The 18,546-nt window shown below is 43.4% G+C and overlaps 3 protein-coding genes across 3 annotated transcripts; 2 read left to right on the top strand and 1 right to left on the bottom strand.

The window, feature by feature from the left end:
- Positions 1-937: 937 nt before the first annotated feature.
- gadd45ab (growth arrest and DNA-damage-inducible, alpha, b) lies at positions 938-3,337 on the bottom strand. The gene is made up of 4 exons (XM_079505667.1): positions 3,132-3,337; positions 2,593-2,694; positions 2,213-2,426; positions 938-1,753 (listed from the first exon to the last, which is right to left on the bottom strand). Exons 1-4 carry the CDS (start codon positions 3,179-3,181, stop codon positions 1,640-1,642), a joined length of 480 nt encoding a protein of 159 aa, XP_079361793.1. The 5' UTR covers positions 3,182-3,337; the 3' UTR covers positions 938-1,639.
- A 1,849-nt stretch (positions 3,338-5,186) lies between these two features.
- Positions 5,187-14,756, top strand: sec16b (SEC16 homolog B, endoplasmic reticulum export factor; the record flags this gene model as incomplete). The annotated part of the gene is made up of 16 exons (XM_079505464.1): positions 5,187-5,599; positions 6,166-6,263; positions 6,357-6,462; positions 7,274-7,485; positions 8,215-8,372; positions 8,485-8,546; positions 8,788-8,926; positions 9,050-9,280; positions 9,701-9,798; positions 11,228-11,309; positions 11,666-11,783; positions 11,874-11,985; positions 12,093-12,198; positions 12,480-12,617; positions 13,936-14,043; positions 14,745-14,756. 16 exons carry the CDS (start codon positions 5,187-5,189, stop codon positions 14,754-14,756), a joined length of 2,193 nt encoding a protein of 730 aa, XP_079361590.1.
- On the top strand, positions 14,755-18,505 carry LOC306926726 (uncharacterized protein). Its single transcript, XM_079506132.1, has 7 exons — positions 14,755-14,901; positions 15,484-15,641; positions 15,773-15,801; positions 16,020-16,136; positions 16,219-16,294; positions 18,144-18,196; positions 18,481-18,505. The coding sequence occupies exons 1-6, from the start codon at positions 14,864-14,866 to the stop codon at positions 18,161-18,163; spliced, it is 438 nt and encodes a 145-aa protein (XP_079362258.1). The 5' UTR covers positions 14,755-14,863; the 3' UTR covers positions 18,164-18,196; positions 18,481-18,505.
- Positions 18,506-18,546: the final 41 nt, after the last annotated feature.

The raw sequence follows: 18,546 nt of genomic DNA, 5'->3' as shown, positions 1-18,546 counted from the left end.
CCCAAATTTGAATCACATGTCGCGGGTGGTTCAATCAACCAAGTACCAAAAGCAATTCTATTTTCATCCATAGGGGGCGCCGCAAATGCGAGAAATGTAACCGTTTGTCGCAAAAACATGATTTTTGGGGGGATAAATCCCCTCCGAATTACTTACGCATGATCGCAGGGGTGACGCGACATTGCAATTGGCTGGCAATATCAGTGGGAGGGGTATATGTAAGCCACTGCGGCAACCACACTTTGCAATTTTTTAAAATTGCGACCTTTCTAGTTGTTTCATGAGCTTCTATTTAGAAAGCTTTGTCCCACCTCACTCTGCAAAAGCACCCACAAGTACTGGTGTCCTCTAAGAGTACTATTAGGCATTTGCCTTTTATTACCTTTCTGCTATTTTTAGTACTGTAAATAGTTAGGTTTAGCCCCTTTTTGTTTTGATGATGGTGTAGACGTCATGGCTGATTGCTGGTTACACGGTACATAGTGGAAATTCCTCTCCACAAGATCTAATCTTCAGTCACCTGCAGTGTGGAACTGACTGTGCACGAAGGCTTGTAGTGAATGTATTGTAACACAGCACTATGGACAGTCCTCTAGCATGTTGTAGAATTAGTCAATTAGACAAGAAAAATGAATTTGTTGTAATATAATACAAGTATTTAGACCTTTAATGTGATATTGCCTTTGTTACCAGGTTCAAGAGAGGCAAGCTACTGAGTAGGCAGGCTGCCTCAATGGGTTCTAGAAATAAGCAGAATAGGTCCATAGTAGCCGAACACGCCAGGACAAAGCCCCACCCTTATGGAACTACAAGTGTTTCATATAGGCTTGTTAGGGCAACACAATCTGTTGTTCTTCTGTACTGACAGTTTACAGCTGGCAGTGGCATAGAAAGCCTTGCACTGACTACAAATCATTAATTCAATGACACTTAAACATTTCTTTCTCTTGTTTGTGTATTTGTTTATTTTTGTTCAACGTATGAATAAGGTAGTATTCCATGAACTATGCAAGAATAAATACAATTCATTAAATTAATTATTCAGAATGCAAAACACAATAAAGTTAGTGGACATGTCGATACATTACTCTGGCCTTTTAATAACATGCTAATACTTTCCCTTTTGACTTGAAACAAACGTCTCTTACCATCTTAAATACCATTAAATAAAATCACTTTTTTTGTCTGTGTTTAGATTTGGTCTAATTTAAATAAATTATTCTTCGGCCCGAAAGCCCAGGCTAGTCCAATCCAGTGTATTCCAGTCCTTAAATCTCAGCCCTTGAACAACTGAGGCTCTCTTGTCTGTGTTCCAATCCTGAGCTCACCACCACGTGTGTCTGTCGGCTCACATGGTTCAATATCCTGTGTGGAGGCGTTTTTTCTCGGCAGAGAAAAAGGCAGTCATGCTATGGAAATCCTGTAACCCAGATTGCTGAGTCACTCTTCCTTGGCCCGAATATCCACTCTGACTCTGAGGAGTCTGTTGAACTTTTTTTCCTTTATCTTATTCCACCCTTCCCATCTCTGCCCTTTATTCTCTGGGGCCCAGCCCGAAGAAGTCCGACGGAGACCTTGCACAGGTCGAGTGTAAGTGATCTTCTTAAATGCACACAATACATTGATAGTTGTTGAAGCATCATCGGTCGGGCAGGTTAATGACCGGCACCCACTGGTCCAGACATCGACTGTCTCTGCAGAACCCGTTGACTTTGCTCAGAGCAGGGTCCTTCCACGGTGAAGACTGGGGGTTCTGAAAACACAAGAAGACAGGACAAAGATGAACTCTGGGAGTCTGGGTTTATGGAATGCACAGACCTGGACTGGTAATACATTTCGGTGTACATTAATGTTGCTTGAATTCTCTGCAGCTACTGGCATCAGACAGTGAGTACCATGTTGCATGTACATGTGCAAATGCATCACCCATTCAGTGGAATCCTTCTAATCTCGTGCTCTTATGCAATAATTATTTTTCCTAGAATGTGCCTTTGGGGAGGTGAGCAGTGGGAGCTGTCAGTAATTAGTACTGGGTAAGATGCCTACTGGGAACATAAAGGCATCAGACCCACCCTGCTGCAGACTGGCTGTGCCTAAGGCTATAAACAAGAGCTTGTAGGAAGGCCCAGACAATTAAAGAACCCTGGGTATGGCCCAAGGGACTGTCGTCTACATGCAGCTCTAACCATAAGGAGACATGAGTAATACTTACAGTCACGAGAACACAGTGCAGATCCATGGGCTCCCCTCCGGTTTTCACCCCACCGAGGATCTCTGCCAGACGCCTCATGTTGCTGACTCGCAGGATGTTGATGTCATTCTCACAGCAGAACGCCTGGATCAAGGTGAAATGAATCTGAAGGGCAACATCCTCTTTGTGCTCCTCGTCTGTGGCCAGAAGACACAACACCACATTGTCTGGATCCCTAAAGACAACAAAAACCAAATGTGTTTTAACAGGTTTTATTGAGTATTAATGGAATAAAAGGACCATATTGGGTTCTATTGTGACTCTTGCATTTCAAGACTGGAGCAGGCACGTTGCATTCATTTATTTATTAAAGTAGCTTTATGGGTCGTCTTCTAACTTACGCATTCAGTGACTTTGCTGCCTCGTAGACACCAACAGTGATGCAACCCTGAGGTAATGCAGAGCTGAGGACTTTCTCCAACGCTATGGCCACAGATTCCATCCTGAAGGGACAAGTCACAACAAGCAAATTAATAATTGGAATTTGCCAAAATCAACGAGCACAACACGCAATTATGTTCAGCAACCCGAGTTCCCCTTTGAAATGGTTAGTTACTAAGGTATGAACATCATTGCTGCGTGCAACCAAATTAGCATTTCCCCCACTCTGTCGGTTGGCTGTGTGGCACCCGGGGAGTGAATCACATAGCAGAACAGGTTAACTCAGCTGTTTAACAACGTTAAACATACGACACTACGACATTGTCGCTTGCCGACAAGAACTGTTCTACAAACGCGTGGAATAGCTTTGTAGATCCGTTCTTGTCGGACATGCTTTGCAAGCAACACCCTGAGGAGACTTCGACGGGAGGTAAAAGTTTGTTCTGCATGCAACTATGCATTAAATCGAAAAACAAGTAAATAACTGGACCCAACTCACCTTTCTGAAGAGTTTTCTCCACTAGGTTCTTCAAAAGTCATATTGCACATCCGATCGGACGAGAGAGCTAGAATATCCAGAGACGGCGCGTGTGTCTCGGACGGTCCTGTGATGTGATGTGATATTATCCACACGATGTGTTCACTTCACTCTCGCTAAGTACCTCTGCACAGTGCACGCACTGATCTTTGGTTTCGTGGGAAACGGCTTCTAAGGTTTTGAGAGTATTTGCATGACTCAATCCCATTGGATATATGCAAATATTATGCAAATACGACGGGACAGCCCTTGTGGGCAAGAGAGCCCAGCCAAGAGAGACTGGGCTCATTTTGGCCAGCGCATCAGAGCTATTGCGCCCCCCTGTGGCGATAATATGCCATTATTATTTATTAAAATTAAATAATGAGTAATAATTAAATAAACAAACTGTAGCCTATTTGAGCCAAATGTTTTGCAGATATAGAGCACTATAAGCTTAACCTTTCAATTGAGTTCAATGGACAGGCCAGGCGCACAATTAACCGAATGCTGCACAAATGGTGCATAAACATTATGTTCAGGACCTCTGCCATAAACATGTACAAATGTTGTGTTGTTGTGAATAACCACATTAGCTATGGGCTATGGCCCCGAGAGGCAGAAAGAAAGAAAGAAAGAAATAACATTCTGTAGAACCTGGGGAACGAACATAGGGATGACCTAAACCTAAGATTTAGACTCTAGACTCGTAGATGTATTTATCGATTGAATTTTAGGCTAGGGGTGAGGGTGACCTTGTTTATTGGATTATTTATGGGCAGAGTAGGACCAGGGTTAGCCCTGGTCCAGTGTTTACAGCACTGGACCAGGGTGAGGGTAGGACAGGCACAGGTTGATTGGGTTGGGGAGAAGGTTATGCAGTGCACCTGGGTGGATGCCAGAACTGTTTGTGCTGTATGTTCGTTGTTCACGTTTGGATCAGTAGGCTACAAGTCAAGTTGTGGACAATGCGTTCTTTTCCTAGTGTATAATACATGAAGACAGAGTCCACCACCAAACGGGCAACTGTGTAATTACAGGGTTAAGTAGCGGAACACTTCTAACCTCGCTTGACGCGCCACGCGGTCTGGGACCGAGGCTACGCGTCACTAGGCTTTTCCACCACGGAGGAAAACTTCTGAATCTGAACTGACTGCAGATCAGCCAGCCATCCTCCTCCAACTCTTAACTTCATCCTACTCTTTCTCATGTGTATGACGAAAACTCTGACGGTCTTTTGCATCTCACTACTCGTCAACGTGGCAAGGCGCAATCCATAGTGTTTTTTCTTCCCGGTATAATCCAGCAGACTTCTGACTAGTCTATTTTAAACATGGCTGTTTATTGAAAATGACATCAATTCGTAGAAGTTGAGAATACGTTATTTCATTTTGTATAGCCTTCGGAGACTCAGACTGCAGCTGTCAAAGGGCGTGTCCCAATGTGCATGGACGCCTAGATATTAAACCAAGATGAAGGTCAGAAATTAAATTATTTACATACCGGTATAGTTTAATGTAAGTGTTTGGCTGTGTAGCCTATGATCATCATAATTCCCATTTAGTTATAGTTGGCCTATATCACATATTTGCAACTGCAAATTGGTGTGAATAGGTCACGCAACACTACACCTGAACTTTATCCCCTGTTATCATGCAGGTCACCTCAGTTCATGTTGTGTTTTCGTGTGAAGTGATGTGGAAGTTACAGTTGTACTTTGACTGAGTCTGAGATCACATACGGACGAGGTTGAGGTGTGAGTATAGCCTGCTATGTTTTTTTGCAAGTATGTGATTTAGCGTTGGAAATCTTGAAAAGCACTTTTATGTTTACCTTTATCAATGTTGGTTTTAATTGAGACATTAATTCAAATCATTAACCATGCATAGAAACATTTCAAATGTACAAAGTTAGACTATGATTTTTTTTTTACAATATGCCTACACTACACAGCAAACCTTTTTCAACTTGTTTTCCTTTGGGGAATAAAAACAGTGATTTCTGATTGTATGAGGAGATCGAGGGAGTGCTGCCGTCATGGACCCCTCAGGTCACCGCTGGTCAGAAAGTGGACAACAGTCGTCACAGTCCCACAGAGTGAGAAGCAGAGAGGACAGTGGACGACAGTCGTCACAGTCCCGCAGAGAGGACAGTGGACGACAGTCGTCACAGTCCCGCAGAGAGGACAGTGGACGACAGTCGGCACAGTCCCACAGGGTGAGAAGCAGAGAGGACTATTCCAGTTCTGGCCACCGTGGCAGTGACCAGAAGTATCCTCCATCAGCCGACCCCGGAGACGACAGGCATGGATGGATGCATCCAGATGCTCGCCACAGAGCCTACTTCACTAGCCCTCCACCAAGACCAGCAGACTACACTGCCACCCCCTACATCACACCCGGACATGACTACCACCGATCAGCACACTCCACGACCACACCACAGCCCAGGTGAGTTCAGTGATGCAGTGATAGGCCTTCTGACTGTGACTGAAGCTAAAAGTATAGGAAAATAACTGATTCTAAAATGCAGTATTTAAATGCTGGCCTATCCAATTAAACCATATTATGCTTTGTTGACCTGTCCCCTAGGGGCTATAGTCCCCCTCCTTTTTTTCACTCTACACCAAATATCTTCACCAAAATACTAGATCTATACAAGTTCAGTGTGTGAGCTTGCTATTTTCCCAGAATGGGGACGCTAGGGTTCAATTGTACACTTCTAAATTATATTAATAATATGATATTAAAGGCAAGCCAAAGCATTTTAGGCTCTGTGTGTGTGTGAGTGTGTGTGTGTGTGTGTGTGTGTGTGTGTGTGTGTGTGTGTGTGTGTGTGTGTGTGTGTGTGTGCGCGCGCGCGCGTGTGCATGTGCTTGCGTGCGTGCGTGTGCTTGTGCTGTGTTCAGGTTGTTATGATCATGGATATTGATATTATCATAGCCTATTAATTACACGTCATGAAATATTACACAGACAAGAGTTGGTAAATTGGTTTGGTACACCTCCGTTTTCAGGCATGGGTATGACTATCCACCTCACAGCTACTGGGATTACAAAGGGAATTATGGATACTATGACCAGGATTATTACACAGCACAATATGGACACAAAGGTACTGTTATTAATTGGTGTACTATACTATACTACAGTCTATGCCTCACTAAAGAACAGATTATAAGATTCTGTGTCATTTATGTCTGTGAAGATGCTGGCCAATGGGCTGCCCAGGACTGGTGGAGGTCGGACCCAGGTCATCACGAGAGATCATATGAGCAGGAGCAGCCTGGACGTGCCTACACAGAACAGTACATGTCAGTCCCTCACAATACCGCTCAGTGCTCACCCACACATTTTTGAGTGGTGCAACCACTCCATTACACAGCTATGTGTGTCCCTGGGTCTGTCTGTCCAAGCACGAAAATAGTTTGGTTGGTGACGCTGTCATTTCTCGACCGTTTCGGACGCAGGGCGGCTCACCGGAACCGGGCCTGCCCCCTGGGCACGTTCCTGGTGGTCTGGATGTTCAGGGGACCCCCCAGGGACCCCCCGGGGACCCCCACACGGTAACTGTCATTTGTCGACCGTTTCGGACGCAGGGCGGCTCACCGGAACCGGGCCAGCCCCCTGGGCACGTTCCTGGTGGTCTGGATGTTCCAGGGACCCCCGGGACCCCCAAACGGTAACTCTGTCATTTCTCGACCGTTTCGGACGTAGGGCGGCTCGCCAGAAACGGCCCGCCCCCCTGGCCGCATTTCTGGGGGTCTGGATGTTCCAGGGACCCCCACACGGTAACTCTGTCATTTCTCGACCGTTTCGGACGCGGGGCGGCTCGCCGGAACCGGGCCGGCACCCTGGCAGCGTTCCTGTGGGTCCTGAACTTCCGCGGACCCCCGAGGGACCCCCATATGGAGTTGCACCACTCACATTTTTTGAGGAAGGTCGAGTGAGAGTGAGAGAGCCTATTTCATCCACACAACCCACTGATTGACCTGTACGTTTTCAGCTTAAAAGTTTCTGAGCTTGTAGATCGGTTATTTTTGCTATGCGTCTTAAGACGAAGTATGTAGGGCTTAAGTGGTTAAGCCAACTGGTAACCTGTATATTGGTAATCTCTTCATTTAGCTATGACCAGCAGAGAGACAGCTCCAAGGCCCAGTGTTACGTAAATGAATCTGAGGACCGTTCTTCCAAGGACAACGAAGAGGCCTCCTCTTGTTATCCGGGTAACCTAGCAAGCTCCAAAAACTCAGGGATGTCTTCGAGTAGCTGTGAGCTCAGTCAATACATCAATGGAGCTGAGCATAGTGACCCAGTCCATCACTCATCTGATACAGGTGAGCACGCACGCACGCACGCACGCACGCACGCACGCACGCACGCACGCACGCACGCACGCACGCACGCACGCACGCACGCACGCACGCACGCACACACACACACACACACACACACACACACACCAAAAACACCTGCACACTGTCTTCACTTGCTCAATTAATAAAATATGTTTTTATTGCAACGTTCGGCCAAGGTCCAAAATGTTGTTTTTTTGCTTTCCCTTATTGAGCAAGCAAAGGCGAAGGCGTGAGCTGGTGCTTTTTATGCTTTGATCTGTGTACAATGTACTATGTTTACTCCACCAACACACCTATCGCATAGATTTTGCTCAGGTGTACAAAATACTTTTGATTTCTTCACTTCAGTTTGGCGTCTTGCTCAGGAACAACCTTTGTATTCCCAGATGGCTGCTGTATTTACTAATCTACTGCCGCCCCAAACTCTGAGAGTAGAAAATGACCCACAGACACTGTGTGAATGCAATTATCACCCGGTAAAATTAGCCGTGGTATCTGTGGACAGTGGACACACTACACAATCCACAGTGTTAATTTAACTCTGAGTCAATTGTGACACTCTGAGATAAATGAACACAAGAGAATGTAGCTATAGAAGGGCCGTAGTTGAGACTGATCCACTGTTATACAAAGAAAGAAAGGCCTGGCAGAAAGATGTTTGTGGTGATATTTAACAGTGATACTTGTGTTGTTATTCTTTGTTGTCAGACCATGCTGCTGTGACAGTGCGTCAGATGGCAGTTCCTTTTAAGTACACAGTGCCTCATCCGGTTGTCAGCTTTGGGCCTGCAGGCCAGCTGATCCGGGTCAGCCCAGGCATCTCCATACAGGAAACCCCAGGCCAGCTGGAGATCCACAGTCTAGAGGCATGTTCAATACACTGTCAACCTGTACGAAAGACTTAATTATAGGAAAATGTGGTTTCTTGGAGCAATAGGATTATGTCACTGTGATTACCGTACCGTTATTTCTCCTCAGGTCATTCTAGGAGAGACACAGGAACAGCTGGAGATGAGAACATTCCCTGGGCCATTAGCTAGGTATTGCTTTTAGTATTTGTCTTCAAGTACGTAACAGTTTTTATGTCTCTTTCTTTCTTTCTTTCTTTCTTTCTTTCTTTCTTTCTTTCTTTCTTTTCTTTTCTTTTCAAATCCAGTAGTTTGACAACTGAATTTTAAAACCAAAATGGTGACACTGGCACTACCATCCAACAACTTTTTTCATTCTTTATTCTTTTCATTTGTGTCTTGGCTGATAGTTTCTTTTTTCACCCACTTTAAGGGAAGACTTGCACAAAATAGATGCCATTGAGTTTGCCCACCAGAGGGCAGAAGCATGCTTGAGAGATGACAAACTTCCAGACAGGAATGCTGCTGCTCTCTTGTGGAATCTCCTGATACTGCTGTGCAGACAGAATGGAGTAAGTGGGTCATGCCAAGTGATATACATTACCTCGAAGTACAGTACATCTCGTGCACTGGGAAATACCTAGCAGTCAAAATTAACATCATGATTCTGTCTCACTTTATTTCCGTGGGATCAGCGGATAGTTGGCTCGGATATCGCGGAGCTGCTGGTGCAGACCTCGCAGGCAGATGTAACCCGGGTCCAAGATGCTCCCACACTCATTGATTTCAGTGAGAACCTGGCACCTGAACCAGAGCCTTACAAGGAAGAGGACCTGCTAACAGGACATCTCAGCAGCTTCAGCTCTGAGAGCTCACAGAAAGACCTGGACAGCTACACTAAACTGCTCCTGGCTGGGAGGAAAAAGGTTACTTCTAATCAGCTCATTCCCCATATCCCTCTTCTCTGTTGCCCCAAACACTAGAATAAAAAGCACATACCTATGCTCAAAGTATTTTTAACCACTTAATCTGTATTCTTATAAACAAATAAATACATGATAATAACTTTAATTATTAATAATATTATTAAAACATTTTTAATAATATTTTCTTTTTGCCTATAATGACCAAAATAGGGACACCAACTTTAAAGTGGTTAAAGCTGTTTAAAGTTATGCTATAATGCCCTCTGATTAGAGATACATAAGATTTCCATTCATATTTTCATGATTCTGATTGCTGATTCTTCCCTAACTCTGATAGGTCATAGAAATTGTGTTGTCGTGACTCATGACCCACTCGCACCCTGACATTTGCTCTCTTGTTGTGCCCATCTGGTTCCATAGGAGGCTCTAGATTCAGCCATGGACAGTGGTCTGTGGGGCCATGCACTCTTTCTGGCCAGCAAAATGGACAACAGGTCTTATACCACTGTGTTGAACAGGTAAGAATGGCTGTCATGTCATCTGAGACATGACAGCTGCAGGAAATCAGAGTACTGTTCCCATATAAGAGTACACAAGACCAGTAATGTGTGAAGAATGTCCACCACACACTATGCTTACAGTTGAATGTTCAGGATTCAACAACAATGAAAACAAATGAAAAAAGACACATACACAGTCAGACAGTATAATCATACGTGTATTTAAAGTATGCATTTATGTACCTTGATGTATGTATTTGTAGTTTGTATTGGGAAGGCCTGGTATGAAACTATGGAGATAGAAGTTGTTTCTTTTGTAGGAAGCACTTCTCTGGGTTGACACTATTCAGGGATTAGAAAATCAGCTCTTTACAAATTCCATCATATTGGATTAACACAGGAACACAGATAACTTTATGGTAGTAATATTGGAGTACAGGTGCAGTAAACCAAATGTAAATGCTGGTTGTTTTTGCATTTAAGCTTGAGCTCTTATCTCTTATGGAGCCATTACAGGTAAAAAATTACATTCTACTACTGTATATACATACCTACTGTATATCATCAGGGCGGCTGTGGCTCAGGAGGTAGAGCAGGTCGTCCAATGATCCCTGGGTCGGCTGTTCGAATCCTGGCTCCTCCTGTCCACATGTCGAAGTGTCCTTGGGCAAGACACTGAACCCTACATTGCCTTCAATGAGTCGGTTGGTGTGAGCTTGCCACCATTGGTGTGTGAATGTGGGAAGTGAGGACGCTGGCGTCGACTGTTCGCCGCTTCAACTCCCAATGTATGAGTGAATGAACCATTGTAAAGCGCTTTGAGCACTTGGAAAAGCGCTATAAAATGCAATTCATCATTACTCTATGGCTTGTGCAAACTATTCATGATGTAACCCTATCCATCCACTTGCTTTTGTCTGTATCCGGCCTGGGTGATGTGATGTGATCACCCAGGATACAGCTTTAAATACCGGTGTGAATGCACTCAATTGGTTCACCAGACATTTATGCGATATGATCACTCACACCACATTAGCAGGTGGCCTGGGAAACATACTGTATGTCAAGTCAAGTGTATGTATGCAGTGTAGTGTGAATGCAAATTGGTCTCTGTCCACATTCAGGGCAGTCTAGTCACCGACATTGCCACACCATACAGTACAATTATTTTAGTGATTTAAAATGTAAACATTTATTATTTCATGCTTACAAAATGGGACTTCACTTTGTGTGGTGGATGTTTTTTAATTGATATTTCTATGCAAGGTTTGACGTACAGGTTTGAAATACAGATGAGGACATTGTTTTAACCACTTACAGTACTACTACTTACTATATATTTATTTTTATGGAAAATAGTGAAAGTAGCGTTCTTCTGTTCCCATACGATGTTGCCTTGTGATTCTGTTGGTCACTGTTTCATGAAACAACGTGGCTCTGTTTGCAGGTTTACAAGCCAGCTAACAGCCAGTGACCCCCTGCAGACCCTCTTCCAGATGCTTTCAGGGAGAGTCCCTACGGTAGCCACGGTAAATCCCAAAGAAGATGATGTGTGCTCTCAAGATTTGTGTACTCGGTTAAGCCCTATAGCAATTTCCAATAAGTGCTGATCGGCTATGTAGGGCGGGTTGGCATTTTCTTGTTTTTTCACCATCCTTACTCAACAGAAACAACCAAAAGATAAATCTATTCTATTGCCACTTTTTTGGATTAACAGTCAAAAAACAAGTGGTATACACTACAATGACACTATTTTGACAATATTAAAATAAAAATAGTTTAAAAGAATACATAGAAAGTCATTGTTTACATTATGCAATAAATGTTGCCACTAAGACGTTGTCGTTTAGTAGCTGATCTGTTGGATTGGATATCTTGTTCCCAGTGCTGTGGTAATGAAAAATGGGGTGACTGGAAGCCCCATCTGGCTATTCTGCTCTCCAACGAGTCAGGTGAACTTGCAGTCCAACAGAAGGCCATCAGCACCATGGGAGACACACTAGGTATGAGCAGTCTGAACAACACATCCTATGATGTAAGAGCAAAATGGCTTCCATTTGAATACGGTCAAGAGGTTTTTTGGTCTTTTCCAGCCTCAAGAGGCCTCCTACATGCTGCACATGTGTGCTACCTGACAGCCCGCACTCTCTTTGGAGTGTTCACACACAAAGCAGCAAGGCTTGTGTTGCTGGGCAGCAGCCACAGGTGAGTGAGATATAATTGCAACCTCATCACTCAACCTCATTATTTTATGCTTCTGGCTAAAGTTGTCCTGACAGTTGAGCTGAGAACATATCTTATTTCTCCTTTAGGCTCCCTTTCTTTGAGTTTGCCAGCAATGTTTCCATTCAGTGCACTGAGTTGTTTGAGTATTGCCAGACACTTGGAGGAAATGTACTTTCAATCCCATCCTTTCAGGTAGTTACTAGTTCATATCATCCATCTATATTTCATTTCCCATTGCTTTTGTCTTTTTAATTGCATTCTCGTGTGTCATACACCTAGACAAGCTCATACTCAAGCTTATGCTGTGTTGACACTTTTCTCTGTTGGAAATATGTAATCTTTGTACCAAAATATAAATTGGCCCTTTAACATGTGTTTTCCGCCCTATTCAACGCTCAACAGAAATCTCGTCTACTACAGTATATCAATTTATGTACATGGTTTTGATACTAATATTGACATGTTGTGGCCAGGTGTATAAATTCCTGTATGCCAGTAGACTGCTGGACTATGGGCTTGTATCGCAGGCGTTCCATTACTGTGAGGTGGTAGGAAAGGCAATTCTTCAACAACAAGAGCCGTTTCTGGTGCTTAGTGGAGAGGTTATTAAGGTATGATGCATAATGGTACATTTAAAGACACACACACACACACACACACACACACCCTGGCGTTGCGTGGGTCAGGGTTTTTTATGACCCGCGGCTCCCACATGTACGGTATTAATAATTTGACTCGTCCCAGCCTGCCCGCATCACTGCATCAATTTTCACAACCCGCCCGCAACCCTCCAACATTAAATGCACGTCAAATATGTCTTTGAATGCAGCTTTTATTTGTCAAAATAGGTGCTTCTAAACTGTAATTAATTAATAATGTTAATAGGCTAATTGTAAAATAGCTCGAACCAGTGCTGATTATTTCGTTAGGACCCGCTACAGTGGTGTTCGATACGAACTTAACCGGGATGTGGAAACCTCTACTTCAATGCTCTACGAGTTGCTTAGCCATTAGCCAGTTATTCTGTCTCATCTAGAAGACTCGTAACCCAAGGTAATACAAGCCATTCAGTCAAGGACTATGGGTTGTAAAGCCAGATACCTTGATTCGTATATGTTGACCTGTTGGAGATACCGCGTGCGTTGCCTGGAATCCGGTTTAGAAGCCATGGAAGCCTTTTATGCTGTGCAAGTCTAGTGTTACGATGAGTGTATATCCATCTTTGGAGTTTCTACATTAATCTGATGTCAGCGCTGGATATCGCTGTTGTCTCCATATATGGGACTATGGGTTATCCCATATATGGAACTCTAAGTGAAAGCCTTCGCAACACTAATAATATCACTGGCAGGCATGCATGGTCCCGGGTGTTCCGATCACCGATGCCTTGCAGGCACTTTTGGTGTATCAATTTGTTTAAATTAATTTGTCACACACGTGTGTGACATGGCAGAGATTGAGAGAAGACAAAGAGGTTGTCTTGTGGGCAGAAAAGAGAGACTCACCCATGCGTCGCGGGCATACAGTAAAGTTATACAACAACAGGACTGGAGGCACAGACGCTGAAAGAAAATGTGACTAAAGATCTGAGAAAAACTCTTTGAAAACGTTCGGTGTTGTCCTCCTCACTTACAAATCAGAGCGGTGTGTAACCGGCCCGCCACACACACACACACACACACACACACACACACACACCTGCACACACCTGCACACACGCGCACCACCTGTCTACCCATTGTGTCTCATATTCTAATACTTTATTTATTCTCATACAACGGTGTTGTGGGCCAGAAATAGACGATCTACAAGAGCACAACCTCCTGATCGGCTATTTTTGGCATGTAACACTATCATACGATGAAGTATAAATCGGGCTTTAGGCAACAACTAAAACAAGCTGTTTTCTTTGTGCTTATTTCTACTCAGCTAGCAGAAAGACTGAGACAGTGTGAGGGGCCGGGCCAACAGCTCAGTGGAGATGCACAGGACCCCAACTGGCTGCAACAGCTGCGCTTGAGGCACCATGACGTACAGGTAACAATGTCAGGGCTACCATTCCATTTATTCCACAAACCATCATGTCCACATTACACTGCTATTTTTCCTCTGAGATATTTCATGCCAAGATGAAAACTGATCTTTCATGAGACTCAATGTTGATAAATGTCCAAATCTAGGTTAAGGTGTTTGGCAGCCAGTTGTTGATGTAATACAGTCCAGCAATGTTGTGGTTGATTACCTTTACTCAAGCCAAGCAATAAATGTGCTTCATTATAGTCAATCTTCTATTTAAAACCTAGTTTGGCTTTCAAGTAATAATTTACACTTACACATAAACAGTATGGCTAAACATGTGATTTTGCTCAGATGGGGAGATATGCTTGTAATGATACATACCAGTCACCTGCTGAGGGAAGTGCTTTAGTCCACGGGGAGAGCAAAGTGTGTTCAGGTAATATTCAAGACCCAGGTCATTATTTCTTATGATACACTTAGTTGTGCGCCTGTGCAGCAGATCTACAAGATCTCACAGAGCTTGTAGATCTGCTATTTCTGGTGTGTGACACAGCACACAACCAAGTATAAATCAGGCATAATTATGTGGTAGTCTTGACACCAGAAAGCAGTTTCTTATGCTTCACACACTTGCAAGTGATGAACTATTATCAAGTCCTCCTGCTGTGGTTAGGCTAGATTATAGAGGCTTTTCCCTTCTTTCTTTTTTTGAACTACAGACTCAGACATAGATGACCTAAGAAGTGATGTAAAGAGTCCAAAAGCTGAGCTGCTTTACTACAGAGGAACGGAGGAAGAAGATAACCCCTGGGCCCAGGCTGCAGGACAAGAAGAAGAAATGACAGCATGGGGCAGCAGGGGAACTGAGAACTGGAGGTATACTGTACAATGTGTGCCACAGATTAATTTGTTAATTACATTCCAATTACACTAAATTCTTAGTCTCAGACTTAAGAAAGATTGCACTCAGTACAGTACAGTACAGTGAATAACGCTGCCAACACTAGGCAATTGTCAAAATATTAAACTGAGAAAACAGCCAGCACAATGTATTTTTACTATTACTTTATTTGTTTATTTGAGGCAGACAGCAATGCAATCTAAATCAGTACAGTACAGTACAGTACAGTACAGTACAGTACAGTACAGTACAGTACAGTACAGTACAGTACAGTACAGTACAGTACAGTACAGTACAGTACAGTACAGTACAGTTAAGAAGCAGTGTAAATATATGAAGAGTTAGCGAATTTTGAGCTGGTACATTGACAAAGAAAAAAGGCTTGACATTTACTTTGGTAGTTTTAGTATGCTTTTGTAATTTTACTCAGGAATACAGGTATTGTATCAGAGCATTTCTATATTGTGGTATTGCTACTTTTACTTAATGAAAAAATCTGAGTGCTTCTTCCACCCCTGGGCTCGCTGTGATACACTCCACTGTCCCTTTGTCTCTAGACCACAGGCTAGTCTTACACTGCCAGTGGATTCTGCTACTCCAACACTTGTGATGGCCGGTAGCCAAGACAGTAGTTATCACAACACAGATAATGCTGAAGTCAAATCTGCTGATTTGCGTTCTTCTTTGGATTGGTTCCCTCCTTCAACAACAGAGAGTAAGCAACAGATAATAGCACAAAAAAAGATTTTAAAATGTTAATTAATACATTCATGTATTTTTGATAGGGATACAGATGACTGTATGTCTATAAGAATGACTCAGTCTTTCAATTCTTTGTTTCCCCAGGTGGTCAGTTTTGTTCTGGAATAACCATGGTGAGAAAGATTTGTAGTATTTTGGAGTATTATGTACTGACAAATGGTATAAATTAGCCGTTAAGCACCCAGCACTTTGGTTTAATCTAGCAATCATAGATAGGCTGAGATATTCAGTTACATAATGTGTCATCACCACATAGGCTATACAGTACACAGTATGTGGCATTCTTATATTTTGTTGTCTGATCATTTTTCAAAACTGTTGTTTGCATCAGTTGAACACCATGGCAGAGACTGACCACAGTCAAGGAGTTCACAGTCAACAGCCCATTACACAGGAAATGTCTATGCTTGGCATGGGTTCACAGCCAGCCAATACCCTTCCCAAACAGGTGTGTGAATCATGTTTACTTTATAGCAGCTATGCTTTTATCTTACATAAGTTTTAATGTGTCCTTGGTTTTTGTCTTGCAGAGTACCAAAACAGGATGGTTTAGTGGCTGGTTCAAGTCCAAAGATGTCCAAAATGAGAACTCGGACATATATGCAGGTGAGTTAGAGCAGTGGTTTTTCATGTCAAGGACCCCCAAATTGACACTAATTACTAGTTAGCCTGCGGACCCCCATTTGAAAATGGGGGTCCGCATGAGAGAAGTTTTTTCAAACTGTTTAGTTTCAAGGACCCACCAGTTTGACATGCATTAGCTACGGACCCCCATGTGATGGCATTTCTATCTCTTATTATATTTATTGTCTCCACCAGGCCGAAGGCATGGTGAGAGAGTATGTTTTGCACTCCGTCCGTGTGTGTGTGTGTCCGTCCGTGTGTGTGTCCGTGTGTCCTTCCGTCCGTCCGTTACCAGCTAATCTCCGGCACCGTTAACCCGGTCGATGCCAAACTTTGCACACACACTCCCTAGATGCCAACGATGAACCTCTGCCCCGCATTTTCCAGAACGGCCTGTTATAGCGCCACCATGAGGCAGCTTTTCACATTTGTTACCTAAAACTGCACCGATCTGCGTGAAACGTTGCATGCACACTCCCTAGAGGCCAAGGACAAACCTTTGACCTGCATTTTCCGCATCTGCCTTTTATAGCGCCACCAGGAGGCCGACTTTTGTAAAACACATTTTTGGATATTACTCCTCCAGATTCTGTCCAAAAATCTCACAAATCGTTACACAGTATCTCTATGGTCATGTGCTCAAGTCGGATCTGTCCGATATTTCATATTCCACCCTAATTGGCTATAATTGCCTTTCACAGTTTGCAAGATTGCCCCGTTTTGAACAAAAGCCTCAAATCATGAACACAGCATGCAATTTACGTGAAATCTTTCACACATTTTCTTACTAGGCTGAGGAATATATCCCACCCTTTTCACATTGGCCTGTTATAGCGCCACCAAAAGGTTGATTTTTGCAAAACAGGTTGATTGGAACAAAATGCCTCAAATCATCCAATTGCCATACAAGGCAAACATGTTTATATTACTACTAAACATTTTGCCAAACATCTCACACAGTCCTATCCTCCTGGTGGAGACCTGTGCCCAGAAGGGCACTTTTTCTAGTTGACACTGAAATTGAATTATTTGTTGTTCACCTCACCTCATCAGTGATGGCACTCCAAGTACTGTAGAGGAGATGGAGTGTTTGTTCTGTCATGTGTGCATTATGTGGGGTCTTATTGTCTCCACCAGGCCGAAGGCATGGGGAGAGTATGTTTTGCACTCTGTCTGTCTGTCTGCCTGCCTGCCTGCCTGCCTGCCTGCCTGCCTGCCTGCCTGCTTGCCTGCCTGTCTGTCTGTCTGTCTGTCTGTGTGTGTGTGTGTGTGTGTGTGTGTGTGTGTGTGTGTGTGTGTGTGTGTGTGTGTGTGTGTGTGTGTGTGTGTGTGTGTGTGTGTGTGTGCTTGTGCTGTGTTCAGGTTGTTATGATCATGGATATTGATGTTAGTTATATTATCATAGCCTAATATATAGCCCTGCGGGGCGCGGCTGCACTAATAACTTTGGGACAGGCCCGTCTAGAGTTTAAATGGACAGGAATTAGTCAAAAGGGAGACATCCAAGGGATGGATGGGGAAGGATCAACATATGGAATGTCAGAACAGGTCAGCTCTATATATGGAGATCTAAGGGTTTGAGGTTTGAGGTCAGATGTAGAGTTGCTGGCCAATATTGATGACATCAGAGATCTCCATCCCTGATGATGTCACCTGATGTCACATATATGGTCATGCCTGGGGGGGTGACGGACTAACTAACTAACTGACGGGAAATGCACGTTTTCATAGTAAAAGTGGTCTAGTAGTCTGTCACTGACGGCATTATCTTTCTAATCGTGAATGTGATATGATGTTCTAAATATTTATTTTCTCTCTTTTTGCATAATAGGGCACAATCTGGGCATATAGACACCATATCAACGCCTCCATTCTGCAGGCCAGGTAAAAACGTACTGTAGTATTTGTTAGTAGTTGTATATAGGCCTGTCACAATTATTTGAGATAATCGCAATTATGCATACGTACAAATGTATCTGTTGAAAAATAGCGAAAATACATGGCCTAAAAGGCAAACATAAAAATATTTTGTATTTATATGTTCCAATGTTCAAAGTCAAATAAATTATTAAATCATTAATCTCAATTGTTTACATGACAATTGATCGTCAAGTATAATTTGGTCGTGATGGCCCTAGTTGTACAGTATTTCTCTTGTGCATTTCTAGGGTCATTGACACCGCTCCTACTGACCTCATGACACACCATCGCCATGCCAACAGCCTGTTTCTTTT

This window comes from Electrona antarctica (genome assembly GCF_951216825.1).
Source record: "Electrona antarctica genome assembly, chromosome: 7".
Taxonomy (NCBI): domain Eukaryota; kingdom Metazoa; phylum Chordata; class Actinopteri; order Myctophiformes; family Myctophidae; genus Electrona; species Electrona antarctica.
The sequence above is the reverse complement of the archived record's forward strand: the minus strand, read 5'-3'. Positions and strand labels throughout refer to the sequence as shown.